Genomic DNA, 25,357 nt, shown 5'->3' with positions numbered 1-25,357 from the left:
TAAAGCATAATAGGACCTCTCAAAAAAGAAATAAAAGTCTGAATTTATCACTGAAGTGCTTTTACCAGTAGAGCAATGCATTATCAACACAAAGGTCATGGGTTTGATGCCCGGGGACATGCATACTGACATCCTGTATATCTCAATGTATGCAATGCATCAGCCATGAGAATTAATGTAATTGAATCAGTTTGTTTTCCATTTCCTGGTGCTTGGCTCTCCTGCTCGGTCTGCTCCAGAATGAATATTTCATAACTTGAGGAAATATCCTTCTACATGCCAAATCCCTTTGAAAGCCTCAATGGCACAAAAGTGATGTACTTTTTACACCCAGTAATGTATTTGGCTTGAGAAACAATAGCCGCATTATACGCTGTGCCCCTGGAAAGGGAAAGTGCGCTGGCTGTTGCATGCTTTTAGAGTTCGGTGTGGTACACAAACGCAATGTTTGCCTACAGCAGCATACAATATAGAGGAAAAAAACTGCCTTCACACTTGATCCACAGTGTTGGATAATAATCTAAAATACTGTGGGGTCAAACGGTCTGATTTTTAATGAGATCTCTAAGAAACATTACCCTTAAAAATGTTTACTGATTAACAATAGTGCATAATTCATCTCACTGGCCGTTGTTGCTAAAGGTCTGAATGCAGCAGTGTAATTGATAAACTGTTCAGCTGAATGGCGTGCTAAATTCCCCTTTGTGTTTTTGGCATGAACAGACATGCCGTGCAAAATATGAGCCAAGAGCTTTTCATTTGCACCCTTCTCACTGTCTCTGTCTCTCTCTTCCACACACACATGCAATAGTGACTCTGGGACTCACTGGTTCCTCTGGCATTCAGAAGTTGTCCTGCCCTCCTGTGGTGCTCGGTGCAGAGAACTTAATTTCCAGTCTCTCTGTTTACAGTTTGGACTTAGTATACAAATCTCTTTTTTTCTCTCCAACTTTGTAACTGTCTAACTGTATCTATCTATCTATCTATCTATCTATCTATCTATCTATCTATCTATCTATCTATCTATCTATCTATCTATCTATCTATCTATCTATCTATCTATCTATCTATCTATCTATCTGTCTGTCTGTCTGTCTGTCTGTCTGTCTGTCTGTCTGTCTGTCTGTCTGTCTGTCTGTCTGTCTGTCTGTCTGTCTGTCTGTCTGTCTGTCTGTCTGTGCGTCCATCTATCCCTCCATCCTTCATATTTCTATCTTTATCCATCCATCTTTTTCTATTTATTTTTCCCATACATCTCTCTATCTTTGTCTGTCTGTCTGTCTATCTGTCTGTCTGTCTGTCTGTCTGTCTATCTATCTATCTATCTATCTATCTATCTATCTATCTATCTATCTATCTATCTATCTATCTATCTATCTATCTATCTATCTATCTATCTATCTATGTCTGTCTGTCTTTCTGTCCGTCCGTCCGCTTGTCCGTCCGCTTGTCCATCCTTCATATTTCTGTCTCTATCCATACATCCATTCATCTATTTTTTCCATCTATTTTTTCATCCATCTGTCTATCTATCTTACTGTCTGTCTGTCCGTCCGTCCATCTGTCCATCCTTCTATCCCTCCTTCCTTCATATTTCTGTCTCTATCCATCCATCTTTTTCTATCTATCTATCTATCTATCTATCTATCTATCTATCTATCTATCTATCTATCTATCTATCTATCTATCTATCTATCTATCTATCTATCTATCTATCTATCTATCTATCTATCTATCTATCTCTTTGTCTGCCTTTCTGTCTGTCTGTCTGTCTCTGTCCGTCCGTCCACAGTTTATCTATCAATCAAGTCTATCCATCCATTCATCCATCCATTCATCCATCTATTTACAGTCTATCAATCAAGTCTGTCTATCCACCCGTCCGTCCGTCTGTCTTAAATGACATATATCATCATATTTTTCTATCATTCTATTTCTATTTATGCATCCATACACTTATCCCTCAATCCATCCATCAACCCATCCATCCATGGATCCATCTTTCTAATCTCATTCAACATTTTAAAATATTTCTTGACATTTTAATAAAATCCTTTGCTGAATAAAAGTTCTCATTTATTTCAAATCTTTAAGAGGCAAGTTATTTATTTTTCATAAAAAGACACATTCTTGTCTCATTCTTTTTTATTGAATCAAATATAGTGGTCTAATTCTTCTAAGTGCTGGTTGGTTTGGCTTTACTGAAGACTTCCTAGAGTTCCCGCGGGAGAAAATTAATGTGAAAAAAATTACTTCCAGAACTGAAGCTGCTAAAAACGTTCTTGCTATGAAACAATAAAATGCCAAACCGACTGCAATTATGTTGTCTACTTGTTTTAATGTTTTTCCTATTCAGTTTTTAAGAGGCACAATTGGTGGGCAGAGAGCAGTTTCTGCAGGCTGTTTAAAGCTGGTCTCATTTATTTCAAGCCAGGTGGTTGTCATTGTGCACATTCTGCTTTGAATGCATTATGACAGCCTACAGCGAGGTCTTTAATACTCTACACCTATTTTAAAGCTTACCTTAGGTCAAACAGATCAGACTGTCCTGCGGCGATGCACTGCACTGAAAGATAAATTGCAAAGCGCCGTCACTTAACTGTAAGGATTTACTTTGAACTGTGTTTATAGTGGGATTCTGTTGACTGGCTTGATTTATTCATGCATAAAACACCTGAGTAACAGTGCTAAAGCCATAAATCACTAATATACACATTATCATAGATTTACACTTTAATCTCTGTCTGTCGAAAGCTATCTATCTATCTATCTATCTATCTATCTATCTATCTATCTATCTATCTATCTATCTATCTATCTATCTATCTATCTATCTATCTATCTATCTATCTATCTATCTATCTATCTATCTATCTATCTATCTATCTATCTATCTATCCATCCATCCATTCAATTTATCCATCCATCCATCTGTCTGTCTGTCCATTCCCCCATCAATTCATGTATTCATCGGTCCAGCCATTCATCCAGTTCCTTTTTATCCATCCATCCATCCATGCAAATTCTATTTATCCATCCGTACGCCCATCCATCCATCAATCCATCCAAATTATCTGTCTAGTCTTCAAATTTCTATTTATACATCCATCCATCTATCTGTTGTTCATCCATCCATCCATCCAAATGATATTTATCCATCTGTCTATCCTTCCATGCATAAATCCAATTTTAATTGATCCATCTATCCGTCCGTTCGTTCAGCCTTCCATCCAATTTTTTATTTATTCATTCGTTCATCCATCCAATTTCTATTTATCCATCCATCTGTTCATTCATCCATCCAAACATCCATACATTTGTCCATTCATACAATTTCTATTTATCCATCCATCCATCTATCCATCAAATTTCTATTTGTCTGTCCTTCGGCCTGGCCTATTTATTAATCGGTCTATCCATCCATCTATCTATCCATCCATCCATTCATTCATCCGTCCAAACATCCATCCATTTTCTATTTATTCATCCATACGTTCTTCCATCCATACAATTTCTATTTATCAATCCATCCATCCAAAGACACATGCTATAGGTGAAGTGAGTATACTAAGATTGACTGTAGTGTATGTGTGTGTATGGATGTTTCCCAGGGATGGGTTGCAGCTGGAAGGGCATCCGCTGCGTAAAACATATGCAGGATAAGTTGGCGGTACATTATGCTGTGGCGACCCCAGATTAATAAAGGGACTAAGCCGAAAAGAAAATGAACATTTGTCCATTCATCCAATTTCTATTTGTCTGACCTATTTAATCATCATCCATCCATCCATCCGTACATCCATCCGTTCATCCATCCATCCATCCATCCATCCATCGTTTTATCTATCTATCTATCTATCTATCTATCTATCTATCTATCTATCTATCTATCTATCTATCTATCTATCTATCTGTCTGTCTGTCTGTCTGTCTGTCTGTCTGTCTGTCTGTCTGTCTGTCTGTCTGTCTGTCTGTCTGTCTGTCTGTCTGTCTGTCGTTTTATCTGCCTATGTATTGTTCTGTCTTTCATTCTATCATTTTTACTATCTATTTATTCTTCTATCTAATTAAGTCTATTGTTCTATCTATTGATATATCATTCTATCTGTCAGTCTGTCTGTCCGTCCGTCCGTCTATCTATCCATTCTATTATTTATTTCCATCCATCCATCCATAAAGACAGATAACACTGCCCTAGCAACCATTAAGATCACCTTAGAAACATAAAATTTTAACTATTCAAATACCACAAGGCTAATTCCCTACAAATGTTGAACTAATATTTGAACTTCCAGGCAACATTTCATCAATTTTATCTATCTACAATTCTATGCAAATAACATTCTGTCAGTGTTATTCTACTGTGACAGACCACTTGAATGATTCATTTCACAGTAAATGTGAAGCATCTCTTAACACATCCAAATTTGTTCCAGTGTAAAATATTCCATGGATATAAAATATAATACTATATAAATAGCTTTTTTTTGGCATCCATATCTCTCTTTCTCAGCACAATTATCAGATAAAAATATGAAAGTGAAACCTGATTAGCATAATTGGGAATGTATGGAGTGCTGAGCAAGCTCTATAGAGAATCTGCACTGTTCACTCAAGCTGAGCACGTTGTGTGATTATTCCAGGCTTTTTACTTGTGTTGGGACTATTAGTTTCTGCCCTGGACACTGACTGATGACATAATGTTTGCATTTAGCAGCTGTTCTGAGATCTGATGTTTGAAAGAAGTGTCGACTCTCATTAGGCCTCAGGCTTGTTTTCTTCATAAGGCTTGAATGATCGAGATTCATGCAATGTTAATGGCGTAGTGGTTCCAGGTAGTACCAATAATGTGCAGCGCTTGCATTTAACTGTAGCATGTGTCTTATAATAATTTGTTATATAGAAAGTTACAATATTGTCATTACTTACACATACATTTACCGGCCACTTTATTAGGGACACCTGTTTAATTTCTTGTTAACCTTTATTTCTAAACAGCCAATCACATGGCAGCAATTCAATGCATTTAGGCATGTAAACATGGGCAAGACAATCTGCTGCAGTTCAAACCGAGCATTGGATTGGGGAAGAAAGGTGATTTAAGAAGTGACTTTGAACTTGGCATGGCTGTTGGTGCCAGACAGGCTGGTCTAAGTATTTCAGAAACTGCTGATCTACTGGGACTCTCAATTTCTGCTTTGACATTCGGATGGTAGGGCCAGAAATTGGCATCAACCACATGAAATCAAGAATCCATCCTGCCTTGTATCAGTGGTTTAGACTGATGGTGGTGTAATGTTGTGGGGAATATTTTCATGGCACACTTTGGGCCTATTAGTACCAACTGAGCATTGTCTCAACGCCACAGCCTACCTGAGAATTGTTGCTGACCATGTCCATCCCTTTATGACCACAGTTTACCCATCTTCTGATTGCTACTTCCAGCAGGATAATGCACCATGTCATAAAGCGTGAATCATCTCAGACTAGTTTCTTGAACATGACAATGAGTTCACTGTACTCAAATGGCCTCTAAAGTCACCAGACCTCACATCCCTTATTCTAGCAAAATCCCCCTATGCAGTTTCTGTGCTGTTATTTGAACACAGCTACAGCCTCTCACTTGACAGCAGGGAAAAGCACAGCCAATCACAATGTTCATATGAGTTTTGGAGGCGGTACAACTCAAGTTGAGAATGATTTAACCCTTTCTGCATGGCCATTGTTGACAGCACAAATTTTTAAGTGAATTTAATTATTGGTCTGTTGTGGTAAAGAAGGAGCTGAGCCAAAAGGCAAAGCTCTTGATTTACCTGCCAATCTACGTTATTACTCTCACCTATGGTCATGAGCTTTGTGTCTTGATTGAAAGGACAAGATCTCGGATACAAGCGGATAAAATGAGTTTCCTTTGCAGGGTGGCAGGGCGGACCCTTATAGATAGGGTGAGGAACTCTGACACCCGGGCGGAGCTCGAAGTAGAGCCGCTGCTCCTCCACATGTAATGTAATGTAATGTGTATTTATATAGCACATTTATTGTGTATGGCCATACACCCAAAGCGCTTCACAATCATGAGGGGGGGTCTCTCCACACCACCACCAGTATGCAGCATCCACTTGGATGATGCGACGGCTGCCACAGGACAACGGCGCCAGTGCGCTCACCACACACCGGAATTGGTGGAGAGGAGAGACAGTGATAGAGCCAATTCAGTGGAAGGGGATGATTGGGAGGCCAAGATCGTAAGGGCCGATTGAGGGCCTTTGGCCAGGACACCGGGGTTACACCCCTGCTCTTTCACGAGAAGTGCCATGGGATTTTTAATGACCACAGAGAGTCAGGACCTCGGTTTAACGTCTCATCCGATAGACGGCGCCCACTGACAGTGTAGTGTCCCCTTCAATTTTACTGGGGCATTAGGACTCACACAGACCACAGGTTGAGCGCCCCCTGCTGGCCTCACTAACACCACTTCCAACAGCAACCTAGTGATCCCTAGTGGTCTCCCATTCAGGTACTGACCAGGCTCAGCCCTGCTTAGCTTCAGTGAGTAACCGGTCTTGGGCTGCAGGGTGACATGGCACATGAAGAGAAGTCAGCTGAGGTGGCTCGTGCATCTGTTTCTGATGCCTCCTAAACGCCTACCTAGGGAGGTGATTCAGGCATGTCCCACCGGGAGGAGACCTCGGGGAAGACCCGGGACACGCTGGAGGGAATCTGTCTCTCCGGCTGGCCTGGAACCCCTCTGGATCCCCCCGGAGGAGCTGAAGGAAGTGTCTGGGAAGAAGGAAGTCTGGGGTTCTCTCTTAAGACTGCTGCCCTTGTGACCTGGTCCTGGAAAAGCAGTTGAAAAATGAATGAATGAATAAATAAATTATTGGTAGGGACAATTTAGTAGTCGGTGGATATTATTTCAGTAGTTGTCCATCCTAAATCTACACGTCAGTCTTATGAATGCCCCTTAAATTAAAGTCTTACCCTAAAAAATATGCAAAAATGTTTCTGCTTACACCAATCTTCTATATTGTTGTACTCATATTCACAATTTCATCCAACTTACATCCTTGCTTAATTAAAACTGTATTGACAAAAGCATCCAATGCTCTCCAGGTCTCAACTGACACAAATCCTGTTGTTTCCGACTGTGGTTTTGCTAATAAATGAATGAAGCGTGAGTGAATGAGCAGTTTCAGTGTGAAAATAAGTGTCTTTTTCAAAGCTCCTCAGCCTTGCTCAGCGATTTTCCTTCAAGTCAGCTCATCGGCCACAATCATCTATCAGCCCGAGTCGTCATAAGTGGATTAAACATTCTGTTCCAAGTCATTAACGCTATTATTCAAAACTAATGAAATCTATAGGCAGATTACTGTAATGCTTCTGAATTTACTGACATGAAATAAACCCCTGTCACATCCGCTCAGAGCGGGAAAGCTAAAGCGGCAGCCCTGTCTGTCATCTTAATTATGCTGATGGATAGTAATGCACTTTGAGTGTGGATGGTGTGTCGGTTAAGACTAACAGCACCCCCTCCAATTACTCCATGCTTATTTATGAAGATGATATTGATGAGGATGCTTACTGTATGTAACGAGTAGACGACAAAGTTAAAATTACCTCTGTCACGGATAATTGCTCGCCGGACACTTTTAACAGATTGCAAATTGCCACTTGGGTTGCTACAAGCTGAAAATGGGGGCTTGAAAATGTCATTTTTAACCTTTAAACTTATAATCCATAACAGGAGATTTGTGACTGAGAGCATTTATACTTGTATCTACAATATTATATTATATTAACGAATAAGAACTTATGCTCAAAAGAACGCAACAATTGAGTCCTGATTGTTAACAATATCTAATTGTGTAGCCAGAGGTACGTATGGCTGCATTTCATCTTTAAAATGAAAGCAATGGGGTGGTGTGACGCCGTTCATTCACGCTTACCAGCTGATCGCTTACCTCTATATGGACGGCTTTCCTGCTGTTACCAGTTTGTAAGCTCACCATGTAGGTCGGCAGACTTGAAATGCAGTGAGGAGTTGACCACAATGACGGTGTTCGAGTCTGGTAAAGAATGGTTCCAGAAACCAATTAAGACAAAAACAGAAGCCAAAAAATAAAATAAACAAGTAAATAACAGGGTGACAATGTGGTAAAATCTGAAATTGTGGTAAAATCAGGTGAGGCCTTTTCTTTCTCTGGATTGCTTTTTAAAACTGTTGGTTGGGTTGAGATAGAGACTAAATTTTGAATCCTGCTCCCGCCAGGTTTTAGCCCGAACCCGACCACTCCCGCTTATATTCAGTTTTCTATCTGCCACGCCCGATCCCGCTAAAGAGCGGGGGGGGAGAAGAAGACCGAAAACCACCCAGCTATACTAAGTCCAGACAGCCTATAACAAGCTGTCTGTATAAACACACACACACACACACACAAACACATAGACAAAGCTCTATCGCTCATTCGCGCACACACACACACACACACACACACACACACACACACACACACACACACACACACAGCAACAAACAAGCTAAACACAGCATCACGCTGTCTCATTCACTCACATACAAAAGCGTGCTCGCTCACTCGGGAGTCGGGAGCTATATTGCTAGACGGCTCGCTCGCATCCAAAATTAAACCAGTTACCGACCGGACATTTAATCCTGCGCCACAGAAATCTGGTCAGGTCCCGCAGTTCCCGCGGGAATGCAGACCTCTTCCTTGAAGGAAGTGGGTGAGCAGGTAAATATGTGCTTTTAAAAACACTATTGGTTGAGTTTAGGGAAGGACGAGGGTGGGTCAGTCGATCAATCAGTCAGTCGACAGCGCCCTCTTTTAGATTTACACAAGAACAGCATGGTGCAAATGGCACTTTGAAAGAGAAATTTAAGATCTGAAAAAGCATACACTCTGGTGGATTCACGAAAACACGTAGCTCACCATGCTGGGACATACTTGGCGCTCTCTAAATGTATATAGGGGTACGTTTTTAGAATGAGCTTGGGTTGGTTTTCCCCCACAGTCCAAAGACATGCGCTATAGGTCAATTGAATAAACTAAATTGTCTGTAGTGTTTGAGTGTGTGTGAATGAGTTTGTATGGGTGTTTCCCAGTGCTGGGTTGCGGCTAGAAGGGAATGCGCTGCGTAAAACACATGCAGGATTAGTTGGCAATTCATTCTGCTGTGGCGACCCCTGAAATAGAGACTAAGCTGAAGGAAAATGAATGAGTGAACCATAAACTTTAAATGAATAGTTTTATATTTTTCTAGTTTTTAATTTGATTGTCATTTGCAATGTGTTGTTGTGTTGTCTTTTTTTTCCCACGATTGTACCTTTTTATTGTATTATTACTTTAAAAAGACATGATCAGGGAAATGCGAAACGGTGGCACTGTAGTTAGCACTGTCAACTCACAGCAAGAAGGTTGCTGGTTTGAGTCCCAGCTGGGTCAGTTGACATTACTGTGTAGAGTTTGTATGTTTTCCCCATGTTCATATGGGTTTCCTCTGGGTGCTCCGGTTTCCCCCACAGTCCAAAGACATGTGGTTAAGTTGATTTAATAAACTAAATAAGCTGTAGAGTAGGGTGATGTGGTGGCGCAGTAGGTAGTGCTGTCATCTGACAGCAAGAAGGTCGCTGGTTCGAGCCTCGGCTGAGTCAGTTGATGTTTCTGTGTGGAGTTTGCATGTTCTCCCCTCGTTCGCGTTCCTCCGGTTTTCCCCACAGTCCAAAGACATGCAGTACAGGTGAATTGGAAAAGCTAAATTGTCCGTAGTGTATGAGTGTGAATAGATGTTTTCCTGAGATGGGTTGCAGCTGGAAAGGCATCCGCTGTATAAAACATGTGCTGGATAAGTTGGTGGTTTGTTCTGCTGTGGCGATCCCAGATTAATAAAGAAGCTAAACCGAAGAGAAAAATGAATGAATGAATGAATGAATGAATGAATGAATGAATGAAATTAGCTGTAGTGTGTGTGTGTGTGTGTGTGTGTGTGTGTGTGTGTGTGTGTGTGTGTGTGTGTGTGTGTGTGTGTGTGTGTGTGTGTGTGTGAATGTAAGAATGTATGGGTGTTTCCCAGAACTGAGTTGCGGATGACGAATGAAGGATTTAGGAAAACAAACAAATACATAAAAAATAAAAGACATACAAATATATTTGTAAAATTCAACGTTTTTTTTTTTTTTTTAAGAAAAGAACGAAATATTCAAATATTTGTATTTTCTTATTACATTTTTTTCATAGTCATTTCTATTTTATTTTTTTTTTGTTCTATATTTTATTTAATGATGAAACCATTATGATTGTGATTTTAGTTTATGCTCTTTCTTTGTCGTCACATGTTATTTAACTTTTATAGATGATTTTTTTTTTACTGTATGCTTATTACTGTGGTGTTTACATATAGTAAACATTCAATTTAATCTATTAGTCTATTAATAGGATTCTTGCGCTAAATATGCCTTAGACAATAATTTTGGTATAAAATATTTTGTTATAATTTTTAGTGGATTTGTGTTTTTTATTTTAAAACATTCATTTTCTTCAGCTTAGTCCCTTTAATTATCAGGGGTCACCTCAGCAGAATGAACCGCCAACTTATCCAGCATATGTTTTACATAGCAGATGCCCTTCCAGCTGCAACCCAGTACTGGGAAACATCCAAACACATTCATTCACACAAATATACTAAGGCCAATTTAATTTATTCAATTCACCTATAGCGCATGTCTTTGGACTGTGGGGGAACTGGAGCACCTGGAAAAACCCACGCCAACATGGCGAGAATATGCAAACTCCATACAGAAATGCCAACTGACCCAACTGGGACTCGAACCAGTAACCTTCCTGCTGTGAGGTGACAGTACTAATCACTGAGCCTTCATTTTTATAAAATTTAGCAACATTGTAATATGCAGATTTTTGACAATCACTTAAATTAAGATGTGAATAATAATATTTTGTAGCTCAACAGTTGCTAAGACTGATTAGTATTTATGTTAAAGCAGGTATGAATGCAGGCTGTTCTGTACTGTAAGTTACTGTTGGTGGTAAGCAGAAATTCATCTCCTCAGTTTCTCTGAATATCAAAAGCATGTTTTACTAGCTTCTCAAACTATTTGTTGATTCATTTTGACTCACGCCAGCATATGTTTTGGTGGTGGAGGACCCTCGAGTGACCCTTCAGAAACAGATCTGTGTCTGCTTTTTCTCATAAGTCAGGGTTTGAAATGACGGGACCCCCATCAACCTGCTCTCTTAACCTCAGTTCTTCAGCCTGATGGTTCACTATGACCTCTGGGTCAGGAATACAGAGCATATTTATTCCTTTCAAACCCAGCTTTACACGATCATATACAAAATCCAAGTTCTTCAGGCATTCAGAAGGACACTCAAAGGGGTTTGTTGAATGAAGAGCAGAAAAGCAAAGTTCAGGGCCAAACCATTATAACATGTGATTTGGTTCCGTTTGATAAGATTAAACTCATTTACTTGTACGAGCCAGAATGGAGTGCTCTAATCGGGCCAATATCTTTTAATGTAAAATATCCACACACAAAAAAATGAGGGAGACAACAGCAGTTTTTAATTTGAACTAATTCACTAAAGGGAAAAAAAAGAGAAAAATATATTCTTATTTGTTCAGCCTTAAGTCATTCTAATAGTATACTGTATGCCTTTCTCAATTAGGACAATCAACAGCTTGCCGTGTGATAATACTAGAACTACACTGTAAAAATATCAGTAAATTAGAAGTTTTTCGTATTTTGTGATTCCTGTTTTAATTTTTTCCCCATTTATTTATGCTTTTGAATTGCATTATGAGACCTTGATCTTTCTTTCAACAACTTTTAACCTTGAAAATCTGAAGAAAAGTGACTTTTATTAACATTTTTAATAGTTTAAATGAGCAGTATCACAGGAGTAACAGTGCAATATGGCTGTATAATGGCACTGGTGGGAGGTGTGCCTTAGTGTCCCACTGCTACGAGTGTGATATTGCGTCTATACAACAGTTTGACGGCATAATCGTGTGTATGTTAAAAAAAAAAAGAGATCACAGAGAGTCTCAAAACCCTTTTGCATTAGGAACTACTTTCTTCCACCTTTCATTCACATCTGCAGCTGATGTCAGAACAGCAGAGACCGTAGCTCATTCACCAATGTTACACTTAGAGCTAGTATTTGAATGATTCTCTAGCGTAATGTCTAAGGTGAAGACAAAAAAAGGTGATTTTGCGCTCATTTTAAGGTTACAAGACTGAACGCCATGAAATGACAAAGATTTCCCAGTGTTTCTCTGTTGCAATCAGGAGATCACAATAATTAACCCTAAAAAAACGCCAAACCAACACGATCACTACCAGATTACTGTTGTATTTAAGATGAAGAAAAAAGCTAAACGCATGCGGGCATTTCTTCTTTCTTTCTTAGTTTGCAGTAATGAAAACAGGAGATTCATTAGAAACAAACAGATGGCCACCAAAAAGTAACAAGTAACGTGGGGTTATACAAAGAGTGGCCAACACAAAATACCTACATTCCTGAAATGAGTCCTGTCTCACAATCAAAACAATTACTATGGTATAAATACAGCACTACTACATACAATAGAAAGAGATTGACTTAGAAAGTCACTTACTTGTTTAATAATAATTTAATCAGCTGTAGTTTGAAATTAGGTAGAGTTTTTCCTCCTCTAAGGCCTGTCAACAATCTTTGCTCTGCTCTATGACAGGCAGATGGATGCAGACATGCTGTATCTCTGAAATCATAAATATTTGAAATGGGCTCTATCCTTATAAATAAACTGCATAGTTGCAATCTAAACAACTACATTCTCACCTCAAGAGTCGTTTGGGTTTCCTCCGGGTTCCTCAATAACTCCAAAAACATGTGGTACAGGTGAATTGGGTAGGCTAAATTGTTTGCAGTGTATGTTTGTAAATGAGTGTGACCCAGTGATGGGATCCGCTGCGTAAAACATATGCTGTATAACTTGGTGGTTCATTCCACTGTGGCGACCCCTGATTAATAAAGAGACTAAGCCGAAAAGAAAATGAATGAATGAAGTTAACAATGAATGAACTCAGATAAACTTTACTATATACTCAAGAACAAAATACACTGGCTGCTAAATATTTGTACACCATTAGAATCGGCTAATCAACTAATTTGCCTTATTTAAATAATCTACGCTTTTTATTGTAGTAATTACTATTATTTTAACAATAATGTATATTTTAATTTCGTTTTTATGATATTTATTTCTCATTTGCTGTATATTTTAATAATTTAATGATGTTATTGTAACCTCCCCGGTCTTACGCCACTCAACCCACTCCGAGCTGGTATCGAACCTGCGACCTTCTGCATGGGAGTCGGTTGCTCTACCATGGCCTCTAGTGTCTGTCACTAGAGCACCTTTAGAGGTCAGAGGAGTGAGGTTTACCTGCACAGCACTTACTAGCTGGCCTCTGTTACACTCACCCCCCTAAACTTTACTCCCATCCGGGTCACGGCACCAATGTAACCCCGCCAGTCCTACACCACCCAACCCGATCCGAGCTGGTATCGAACTGGCGACCTTCCGCATGGGAGTCGGTTGCTCTACCAAGGAGGCTAAAGATCATGTCCTCTAGTGTCTGTCACTAGAGCACCTTTAGAGGTCAGAGGAGTGAGGTTTACCTGCACAGCACTTACTAGTCGGCCTCTGTTACACTCACCCCCCTAAACCTTACTTCCATCCGGGTCACGGCACCAATGTAACCCCGCCAGTCCTACGCCACCCAACCCGATCCGAGCTGGTATCGAACCGGCGATCTTCCGCATGGGAGTCGGTTGCTCTACCAAGGAGGCTAAAGATCATGGCCTCTAGTGTCTGTCACTAGAGCACCTTTAGAGGTCAGAGAAGTAAGGTTTACCTGCACAGCACTTACTAGCTGGCCTCCGTAACATTACTTTATACATATCTAAAATGCTTTGGCAATACTGTCATGCCAATAAAGTAATTTTAGAGAGAAAGAGAAAGAGAGCAACCTTTACCTTCCAGTGGGTGCACATGGCTTCTAAATAGCATAAAAACTAAAATGGCCATAGGAGAGTGTATGGGTGTTTCCCAGTACTCGGTTGCAGCTGGATGTACATCCGCTGTGTAAAACATGTGATGAATTGAAGTTGGCAGTTCCTTCCGCTGTGGCGACCCCTTATAAATAAAGAGACTAAGCAGAAGAAAAATGAATGAATGAACGTCAGTTTTGATTTCATGGTGACTTTAACCATGGTAATAAGTGGCTCATTACATTAGTTTGTCACATTTCCCTCTCTCTGAATCTCCCCGAGCACAGACTCTGAATTAAACATTAACATAATGGGCCGTTTTAATTATTTATGCTGAATTTCAAATTGTGTTTGGTGTCATAAGCAATATAGGTGTCAGGCGAGTGTCTGTTGTCGGATTAAAGCAGCGCTATCATCTAACCTGCTTTTGACAGGCAAGGCTGTGCTGCCGGAGCAGACATGAATAGACATTTATATCTGTGCAGAAAAGCTAAATGCATCTGAACACACAATGCGGATAAGAGAAGTCTCATGGGCTTAACCGCAAAGATGATACTCCCTCCAGAAAAAAAGCGTTGCAGGATGACACCACAAATTGTGTTAAATCATGTTTAATGAAAAGGTACCTCCGCAAGGCAGTCAAGTTAGATTACATAATTATAGGAAACTGGGACATCGGCACAGCAGCGCCAACACACACGGCATTACACCAGGAGACAAACACCTCAGGGGATGAAAGGCCTAGAAAACAAACAATGATTTATCATCCTCGCTCAATATTGCTTTTCTTCTCTTGCCTTCGCAGATTTTCATTAATAATCAACATGAAGTCAAAACTGACCCTATTTGCTGTCTTAATAAATGTCTCTGGTCTCTTTGTGGCTTCCAAAAAAAGTCTCACTATTCTTTCATCTACTGAAATTGCTTCAGTCTTTTCTTTTGTGGGGAACATCAAGAAAATCCGTCATTTGGCCTCCAATCGCTCCTCTATTCTTTAATGTAGACTCCACTTCTAAAATCACAATCATTTTTTGATGGGTATGCTCAAGTCCAACCCTACAATTTTTCTGATTACTTTTCTTTCAATCAAACTTGTCTATCTGGTTGCTGTATGAGAAAGATGTCTTAACTGTTAAGCATTTGGGTATAAGATTAATGGTTTTATTCAGCAAGGGTGCATTAAACTGATCAAAATTTATAATAAAGACTGCTGTGTTGTTTTTCCAAATACACTCACCGGCCACTTTATAAGGTACACCTGTCCAACTGTTCTTTAACGCAAATTTCTTTAATTTCTTTAATCTTTAACGCAAGTAATCTGTTTATCTGTGAAGTCTATTTTAGGTGAAAGCCAGTTATTCCAATAGAAATAAATATTATTAGGAAATTCAAAACAGGATGGAAAAGTTCATCACACAGATTTGTCTTGTGTTTAAGTTGGTCATGCTTGATTCTCAGTTTTGAATGTCTTCTATTGAACTTTTTTGTTTACACATGCTTTTAACTATGGACACCAAATGCCACTGAAACTATTCATTTGACAATAACTTTCACAGGTGTCAAATCCAGTTTATAAAGGGCCGCAGCTCTGCACAGTTAAGTTCTAACCTGAATTAAACACACCTGATCAAACTAATTAAGTCCTTCAGTTTTGTTTGAAACCTACAAAACAAAACCGTGCAGAGCTGTGGCCCTCCAGGAACTGGATTTGACACCTGTGACTTAATGGCTGATGGGCATTCAACTGTGCATGGAATAATGGTTGTATCATATTAAAAACAGAAAAGAGTTATGGTAATATTTCACAATATTACCAAGTTTTATTTCAAATACTGTACATACAGTGATGAGCATATGCGCCTTAAAATCATAAAATGTTATAAACATCCAAACTTTTGGACTTCTCACACAGTAAAACCTTTAACCTTTTAATAAAACTTTTTAAACATCACATTTTGGGTTTGATTCCTATAGGGAATACAGGTGTAAATAAAATAATTACCTAGAAATGCACTTGCCTTGCATAAAAAAGTAAGGAAAAAATTGTTAATCTTTGTTTTGACGTTAATAAGGCTTTAATGAGACCATTTCAACTGCAATCTGCCAGTTTTATGACATCCTGCTGCTAGACCTGCCATTTCTTAAACATACCAGAGTCCATTAGAGCCACTTTATGAACCGTTGAGATCTGTAAGTATTTTCCCATAAATAGAAATTCAAATAAATTAATGAACAACAACAGCAAAATCATCAAATCATTATTATACATGAACCAAACCAACAGCTATGGTGAATCACAACATTGCAAACTTCAGATAAAAACAACCCAGGCCCATTATTGATACGCACCCCTATATACATTTCTGGAGATTGCGAAAAACTTTCCAGGAGCTACGTTATTTTGCAGTTTTTGTTTTCGCGAGGCCACTGTGTATGCTTTTTGAAATCTCAAAATTCTTTCACAAGTGCTCTTCTCATGGAAATCCACCAGAGGCTGCTGTCGACTGACTGATTGACCTATTGATCCTGCCACCCACTCCCTTCCCTAAACCCAACCAATAGTGTTTTCAAAAGCACAGATTGACCCAATCACCACCTTCCCTAAACCCAACTTGTCTGATTTTTACGATGTTTTCAGATCTTACTATGTTCTCACCGTTATTTACTAACTTCATTTTTAGCCTTTTGTTTTACCTGCTTTCTGGAACTGTTCTTCACCGGACTCGAACCCCGTTGTCACGGTCAACTCTTCTCTGCGTCTCAAGTCCACAGATGTACATGGCGAGGTAACTGGACAAATCTATCTATCTATCTATCTATCTTGATAACGTCATGGTACTTCATGGAACATGGTGGGGCAATTTCCCACTAATATGAATAGAGTTTGAGTAGACTGCCCTTTAGCTAAAGATGCATGTTTTTTTTTTACTATAAATGCAGAATGAAGATTTTAATAATAAAAAAGTGCTCCTTTTAGACTGGCCTTTCCAATCTTCTTTGAAATGATCAACATAAAAGTGGCCAGATTCTCAAAAATCAGCCTCCCTGTGCTTACCTATCAGCTTAGACCCCATAATGAGCTGTAGACATGTCCGTCTACTCAAAACGGTATAATCCCCTTCGAAATGGGATAAATTAAGCTGTCATGGGTTTCTCATCCATTGCTTTCCACGTCAGGTTTTTCTAAGCTTGGCATAATCTACAATTGCCTGTTATAATGACTTTTTGTTCTTTGATAGTTGTGTGTTTCTGCTGCCTATTTGCTCCTTGCATGAAGACATTTCACATAAATAAAAATTGTTTACTGACCAGTCACCGTATCTTTATTATTTGCTTCAACAAGAGTAAATATTAATGAATTGTATTACCTTATTATAAGCAGATAAAAAACAAGTTCAGTTCAATTCATCTATATTTCTATAGCACTTTTACAATGTAGATTGTGTCAAAGTAGCTTAAGATTGAAGTTCTAGTAAATTAAAACTGTGCCAGTCCAGTTTTCATCAGACAATATATCCAATGCAATAAATAAATAAACAAACAAAATAATATAAGGATGCTATAGTCTTCTGTAACTCAGGAGACCACGATAGTTTTGATATTAGAAGCATGGATTTTAAAGATATCTTATCAATAGGGATTTAAATTTCTAAAGAACCTTTTAAAGGTAAACCCCTATTTAAAGCAATACTATAAATGTTTGTTTTTTGCTGATTTTCGCAGCCTGTTTGAACTTTAAAGTTCATATTATGCCATTAATTAATTTGTATAACCTACTTGCAGGCCTATTTTAATAAAATAGAAAAATATATAATAATATTAATCTTAATATTAATTAGTAAATTAATAATAATAACAAAATTAATAACAAAAACAATAAATATATATATATATATATATATATATATATATATATATATATATATATATATATATATATATATATATATATATAAAATTTTTAATTTAATTAATAATTTATTTATTTATTTATTTTTTTGCGAGGTAAAAAAAATAAAAGGGGGCCCTTGGATTTGCTATAGCCCCAGGGGCCAGTGTGTTCTTAATCCAGCCCTGCCCGCGGGATCAATGTGGAGATTCATCTGTCACTGGAGTCTCATGCTCGCCACCACAGCATCTGCTCAAGATTATGGAGACCTCGGCATCATCTCTTCACAGGTTTAATATTCAATGTTTCACATTTTTGTTTTTAACATGTTCCTCCTTTAAATGGTTTAATTTGTTGTACAGTCATTAGAATCAAGTATTGTGCAAAATGCCCCCTCTGAACTTTATTTTTGCCACTAACATACATTTTCTTTTTACTTTTTAGGGACGTCATAAGTATTTCACCGTTTGTATAAATATAAATCTGAAATCTATACCTGTCACCGAAAGACAGAGACAGATGGTAAGCAGAAGCAAATAGTTTATTTACAAGATAGCAGTTAAACTGAATAATGTTTTAAGATGGATGTAGTAATGACCAGATGCAGATACCAGAGGACTGGGAATACACGGGACCAGACACAGAGACCACCAGACAGGAGACTAGCAGAAAGGACACAGACACTGAAGGTCACAAGGATAGAGGTACAGTAAGTAACTTTTCGAGATTTTTGAGACATTCTGGGGGTGTAGTCCTTCGGGTGTAACGAGGTCGTACACTGAGTGCAGACTGGGGTAAGACTTTATGAAGCTGGGGTAATGGACATGATGACGTGCAAGAATGGGACTTATTATTAAGCAGGTGACGGTGATCAGGTTTTAAAATATTGTTGTATTCAATAATTTTTTTAAGTGCTGATATTTTCAACAGTAGTAATGGACTAAATGAGACAAATCCATGTATAGTTTATTAGATTAGATTTTTTCTCCTAAAAAATATTGGCTATTTACCTTAAATATTTACAAATGATTGTGAACTGGGACTGAATTGTAAAATCCCTGCCTCGACTCATTATTAGGCTTACTATAATTATAGTGATTACCAGCAATGTTACCATCAAGGGTCACTGAATAACACTCCCTGTCATTCACCCGCACTACAAATCCCATTGTGCTTTGCAGTCACACACTGGTGTCAAGTCCACTCTGATTATACACAGCTGAAGTTCATCATCACTCATAACATGGACTATATATATTGTCATGGTTTGTGTTCTTCTGTATGTTATGTGTCATGCCATTTGTGTTGTGGTGTGCGAGGGAGGATGTGTCTGTTTACCATTTGCTTTAGCAGTGTGCGTACAGATTAGCTGACTTAAGGCTGATTTATACTTATCAAGCGTATGCTACGGCGCAGCCAGTGTGTGGTCACATAGCCCTCGCTGTGGCCGTCGCGCACCTCTCAAAAAAATGTAACAACACATCGCAACGACACGTAGCGCAAGCTCTATGATTGGTCGGCTCGGTAGCACTGACGAGTGTGGGCGGGACCAAGAGCCACGCAAACCCATTGGAACGAGTGTTTACAAGTGTTGAGTCCGATGCAAGAAGTCCAGATGGAAACTTTCGTTTCTGAGTTTACCTAATAGTTAAAGTTGTTGCACATCCATTAGTACTCGTCTCAAACTGAGCAAGTTTCATAAATAACAAAGCGCCAGGAAAGAAACTCAACACAAAGGAACATAAAAACCTCACTGCCAGCTAGCGTTTCAGAAGTGTTATTGCAGAGCAACACAAACAGCATGCAGAAGCATAAATGCAAGACAACACACAAGGCATGCACCATGGGTCAAGCCGATCACTCGACACAGAAGTATAAGCCAGGCTTTAATCAGCATGCTCCAGGTAATTCCTATTTTGCTGGCTATATATTCAGTTGGTGGTTTACTTCTTGTTATCAGTCTGTTGTTGTTTCTCGTTTCTGTCTGTGTGTATTCCAAATTTTCTCTGAAGTCTGTTTGCCGATTACCTGCTTCTTGGCTGAGGAGTTCTTTGTCTTCTGCTTTCTGCCTTGTTTGAGCACTTAAAGACTTGTTTTACTATTGCAGTTCAAATAAATGTCACTTCACTCCCAATAAGATTCTCTCTGTTTTTGTTAGTGATGTATATACAATTCACACACACACATCCAGGGCTGAGTCTTGTATCCACTGTGAACTTATCAAAGCATTTCCCTTGTCTTGCTGTGTTTTTGACCCTTTTTTGTTTATACTTTATACATTTCTGGAGATGACAAATCATGTAGTCAGAGGTACGTATGGCTGCATTTCGTCTTTAAAACAAACGATATGGGGCGATATGATACCGTTCCTTTTTGCCTTTACCATCTGATAGCTTGCCTTCGTATGGACCCGCTGTTACTGGTTTGTCCAGTAGCTCACTATGTAAATTGGCAGACTTGAGACAGAAAGGAGTTGACCACAATGATTGGGTTCGAGTCTAGCAAAAAACGGTTCCAGAAATGTGGTTAAGTCTGAAAATGTGATAAAAAGTAGCCGAGGGATTTTCTTTTTTGGATTGCTTTTTAAAAATGTGGGTTGGGTTTAGGGAAGTGGGTGGGCGCTTTTGAAAACACTATTGGTTGGGTGAAAGGAGAAGGGTGCATCAGACAATTGGCCAGTCATTTATTCAGTCAGTCAGTCGACAGCGGCCACTGGTGGATTTATGAACAGAAAAGTCGCGAATGGCACTCGTAAGAGAAATTTGAGATCTCAAAAAAAGCATACACAGCAGCCTCTGGTGGATTTGCAAAAACAAAAACTGCAAAAAAGTACCTCCTAGGACATTTGGCACTCTCTTGAAATGTATATTAGGTTACGTTTTTAGAATGGGATGGGTAGTTTTATTGATTATTTGCTACCTGTCTCAACCCTTTCGCCTGGTTCATAATTTACTCTTGATTGTCCTTGTATATGTGACTGCTCCTGTAGTGAACCTTGCATGCTGGATACTCAATTAAATCTGCATTTGGATCCTACCCCTGTCTTCTTACAATAATCAGCTTACATTCACTATTTCACTTTATTGACCTGATTTAATTCTTTTGAACTTGGACTTTGTCTTCTCATGGACTTGAATCTGGTGTAAGATTTTGATCTGGACTCAGACTTGAATGACCCAGTTTTCAAAATACAGTGAAAAAAAGGGGGCTTCCTGATTGGAATTAAAATGTTCCACCCACAGTTTAACTTCCTACTGCTTAACTTCATCACATACTCCGTTCGTTTTGAAAAGAAGAGAATGACTGCAGTTGCCCACAGTGTAGAGGCAGATTCCTAAATAAGCATTGGTATTCAGATCAGACAGCAGCTGCATCCCCTCTGGTCCAATCGCCCACTATTCAATTTATACAAATACAAGGTTGCAGGGGTTATGAAAATTGTCAGATCTCCCGCTTTTCAAACACAGCTTTGTCAGATGTAAATGACAGACCAGCATTAGATGTCTGCCTCGCAGCATTACGCATCCATTGGCAGCTCCCTCTCTCTTTCTCTGTGATGTTTAATGGACTGGAGAACATCTCAACAGGTAGGTCAAAACAAAGCATTGGGAACAGGGTAGGGGGACCGGATTTCTCATAGTGGACTGTTAAACTACTAAGGTACTGTTGAACTACTTTTACTAAGATGCAATTTTTATATGTACAGTTGAAGTCAGAATTATTAGCGCCCCTGTTTATTTTTTTCCCTAATTTCTGTTTAATGGAGGGAAGATTGTTTTAGCACATTTCTAAGCATAAAAGTTTGAAAAACTTATTTCTAATAACTGATTTATTTATCTTTGCCATAATGACAGTACATAATATTTGACTAGATATTTTTCAAGACACTTCTATACAGCTTAAAGTCACATTTAAAGGCTTAACTAGGTTAATTAGGTTAAGCAGGTCAGGTTAGGTTAGGCAGGTTAGGGTAATTAAGCAAGTTATTCTATAACAATGATTTGTTCTGTAGACTAGTGGAAAAAAAATTGCTTAAAGGGGCTAATAATTTTGTTCCAAAAATGTTTTTTTTTAATTAAAAACTGCTTTGATTCTAGCCAAAATTAAACAAATAAAACTTTCCCCAGAAGAAAAAATATTATCAGACATACTGTGAAAATTTCCTTGCTCTGTTAAAAATTATTTGGGAAATATTTAAAAAAAGAAAAAAAGTCAAAAAGAGGCTAATTATTCTGACTTAAACTGTCTATTTTTATGTGTACATAAAATGGATCAAAGGAAACATATTACAGTTTTTTAGTCACTTTGGTGCATTTCTCACAACACTATTTACATTTGCACAACAGTTAATGCATTTCTTTAAAAAGTTAGTCATTTGTGCACATCAAAGTAGCAGTTTCTCATTCCTTCTAACAAATTGCAAATGCTTTTGAACATGCATCAATTGCTTTCATACAACTCTCTGCTGTTTATAACATTATCATCTGCTTATGTCATGTCAGTCAAAATTAACTAAACTTGTGAATGCTGAATAGTCATTCCGTATAAAACTAATAGTCCTCATTTCATTAGTCGGGTCATTACACACTAAAATGTTGAACTAATTGTCAAAATCTGTCAAGCAAATTTTATAGAAAAAAAAAATCCTGAAAATGTCTTGTAAATTGACCTGTGTATATTGTAGGTTCAGTTCCAGTATGTACTGCAATATTGTTTACAGTTGTGCACAGCTCTATGAAAAGGAGGTTTATGTTTGTTGTGAATAAGGGTGTGTTTATTCTTTTACACAATGCTGTGAATAAATTAGAATTACAAAGAGCAAATGCAGTAAAAATGTGAAATATTCAGTGTCTTGTACTCAGATACCTCACTAAATGCCATGATGTCTCACTTTACTGTAGTTTCCAAATGGGTGTGCAAATAGTGTATAGTGCTGTCTTGAGCATTTTCAGGAAGTGTCACCAAAATCTGACTTTTTTTGCATTGGAAAAATCTTACAGAGTAAACTGTCATAATGAAAACATGACTAAGCCATTTGACTATCTTGTTCATTAACAATGGTGTCAGGACTTTTCATCTTGATGACACTGACACTTTCATTGAAATCAATACTTGCTTTTGAGGAATGAACTATCCATTTTGATCAAGTGATGCGCTTTTGCAGGTTATCAACTAGGTTTTGCAATTTGTACTAATTGTTTCGATGCATTAACTGTTGTACAAATGTTAGTAGTGTGTTAGTAGGCCACTGAGAAAAACTGTTAGACAAATTGTTAAACAGTATAAATATGTATAATTTAGCAACCAAGCAATACACAATACACAAATTTTTCTTAATTTTTTTGTTGATTGTATCATTTATCTGTAAATGTATTGCATAATAAATACATGTAACAATTGCTGACTATTGTGACATTTACTGTATATTTTACAGTAAATATATATAATATGGAGCTAGAGTGGCGCAGTATTTAGTGCTGTCGCCTCACAGCAAGGAGGTCGCTGGGTCGCTGGTTCGAACCTCGGCTCAGTTGGCGTTTCTGTGTGGAGTTTGCATGTTCTCCCTGCGTTCGCGTGGGTTTCCTCCGGGTGCTCCGGTTTCCCCCACAGTCCAAAGACATGCGATACAGGTGAATTGGGTAGGCTAAATTGTCTGTAGTGTATAAGTGTGTGTGTGGATGTTTCCCAGAGATGGGTTGCTGGAAGGGTATCTGCTGCGTATAAACTTGCTGTATAAGTTGGCGGTTCATTCCGGTGTGGTGACCCCGGATTAATAAAGGGACTAAACCGACAAGAAAATTAATGAATGAATATTCAATATGGTAAATATATACACATCAAGATGTGCTGTAAATGTAAACAGTGTTTTTGCTGTACATTTGCTGTATTGTTTTTGCTGCTATTGATTTACGGTGAGTTACTGGCAAACTGAATTGTAATATGAACTGTATTTTACTGTAGGACAGTTTTGCAGTATGTTACTGTATTTTAAAGTTTCATTGTGACAATTACTGTATATTTTACATTAAAGGTATACAATATTTTAAATACATATACAGCAAAATAAATGGTGCTGTAAATGTAAATACAGTATTTTTACTGTAATTAATTTACAGAAAGTTACTGGTGAATTGCTGCCAGCAATTAATGTAGATTCTACAGGAAATTGTTAAAAGTGCAGTTTAAAATACATCATCATACTGAAATAAAATCTGCTGCAACTTCTGCACAGACTTTCATGTTAATTTGAGAAAAACTATTGGGGGAAATTTTAATTTACACACAAATTGACACCTAAGCAGCACTTAAGTGCGCTGTCTTTATTTATTTATTTTTGTAGCTTTCAAAAATGTTCTGCATGGAATTGTGGGATATCGAAGGCAGCAAAGGGCACATTGATGTCTTCGAAATTCAAAGAAGATACCTTCCAAGGCAGAAAATGAAGCACAATGTGGATTCAGATGTGCCTTGATGCCTTTCTGCCTTTGAATGCTGCCTCTGAAGGTAACATTTTAGAGCTTTTGGACGCAGCCATTACTGCCATTCATTAACGGCTGCTGACACAGTTGCTAGACAACACGATCAATTCTCTGTAGGCTAGACTGTCTCATTTCACAATACTCTGTTCAGTCTTTATGGACTTCAAAATCTGCATTCTGGAGGGATGTTGCCTTTGAGTTAGGATAGCCTTCATCTTCCTTGTGCTCTGAATCACTTGCACTGGAACCAGCCTGATACCAGGTGCCAAAGTCTTGCCTTCACTAACTCCAACAAAATATTTTTTACATTTGTCTATTCTTTTTCACAATAAGACAACATGTTAAAAATGGAACTGAAACACAGGGCTGTCACAGGAAAAACAAGGCCTCTGGTCACCTTAATGTGCCTAAATAAATAAAGTTCTGGTCCATACTGACAAATATTCTGGGGCCTCGTGTATGCACAAAAACTTTGCGTACGCCAGGTTTCACGCTCATGTTTGGATTTTCTGACGATGAAATGAACGTAAGAATATGCATTGGTCTGTGCCAACTTCATGTCTGGCGTACGTGTATTTCTTGTGTGTTTTTGTTTTATTTCTATTGGTGATTCCTAGAGGCAACTATGTTAAATTGCACACTACAAAGTATTGCAGGAGACTGTGGTTATCCATTAAAGACGTGGCTGTTAAACCCTCTCAACAACCCACAAACTGACTAAGAGCGCAGTGTAATAGAGCGGACAATTGGGCAGCTGAAATGCCGGTGGCACTGCCTTGATAAGAGCAGAGGGGTGCTGCTATACCGACCTAACAAAGTGTTCCTCTAATACATCTGTGTCTCCCACAGACACGGATACTACTCCAGACAGTATAGTGTCTCCCACAATTGAGGCAGCTCAATCCTCAAAGAGTGTTAGT

The 25,357-nt window shown here is 38.4% G+C and overlaps 1 protein-coding gene across 5 annotated transcripts in view; it reads left to right on the top strand.

The window, feature by feature from the left end:
* The window catches only part of LOC147835390 (uncharacterized), a 136,239-nt gene extending 113,647 nt beyond the window's left edge, over positions 1 to 22,592 (top strand). The window contains exons 4-7 of one of the 5 annotated variants that reach the window (XM_087268404.1): positions 16,751 to 16,855; positions 18,075 to 18,248; positions 18,403 to 18,480; positions 18,540 to 22,148. In XM_087268404.1, coding sequence (XP_087124530.1) covers positions 16,751 to 16,855; positions 18,075 to 18,248; positions 18,403 to 18,480; positions 18,540 to 18,671 — 489 coding nt within the window. In that variant the 3' untranslated portion in view covers positions 18,672 to 22,148. Of the gene's footprint in view, positions 1 to 16,750; positions 16,856 to 18,074; positions 18,249 to 18,402 lie in introns of all 5 variants that reach the window. The other 4 variants (XM_087268403.1, XM_087268406.1, XR_015499826.1 and 1 more) reach the window with 4 other exon arrangements.
* Positions 22,593 to 25,357: the final 2,765 nt, after the last annotated feature.

This window comes from Danio rerio, chromosome 9 (assembly GCF_052040795.2).
Source record: "Danio rerio strain M-AB ecotype USA chromosome 9, GRCz13ab, whole genome shotgun sequence".
In the NCBI taxonomy this organism is placed as follows: Eukaryota; Metazoa; Chordata; class Actinopteri; order Cypriniformes; family Danionidae; genus Danio; species Danio rerio.
This window is presented reverse-complemented; position numbering and strand designations above follow the sequence as displayed.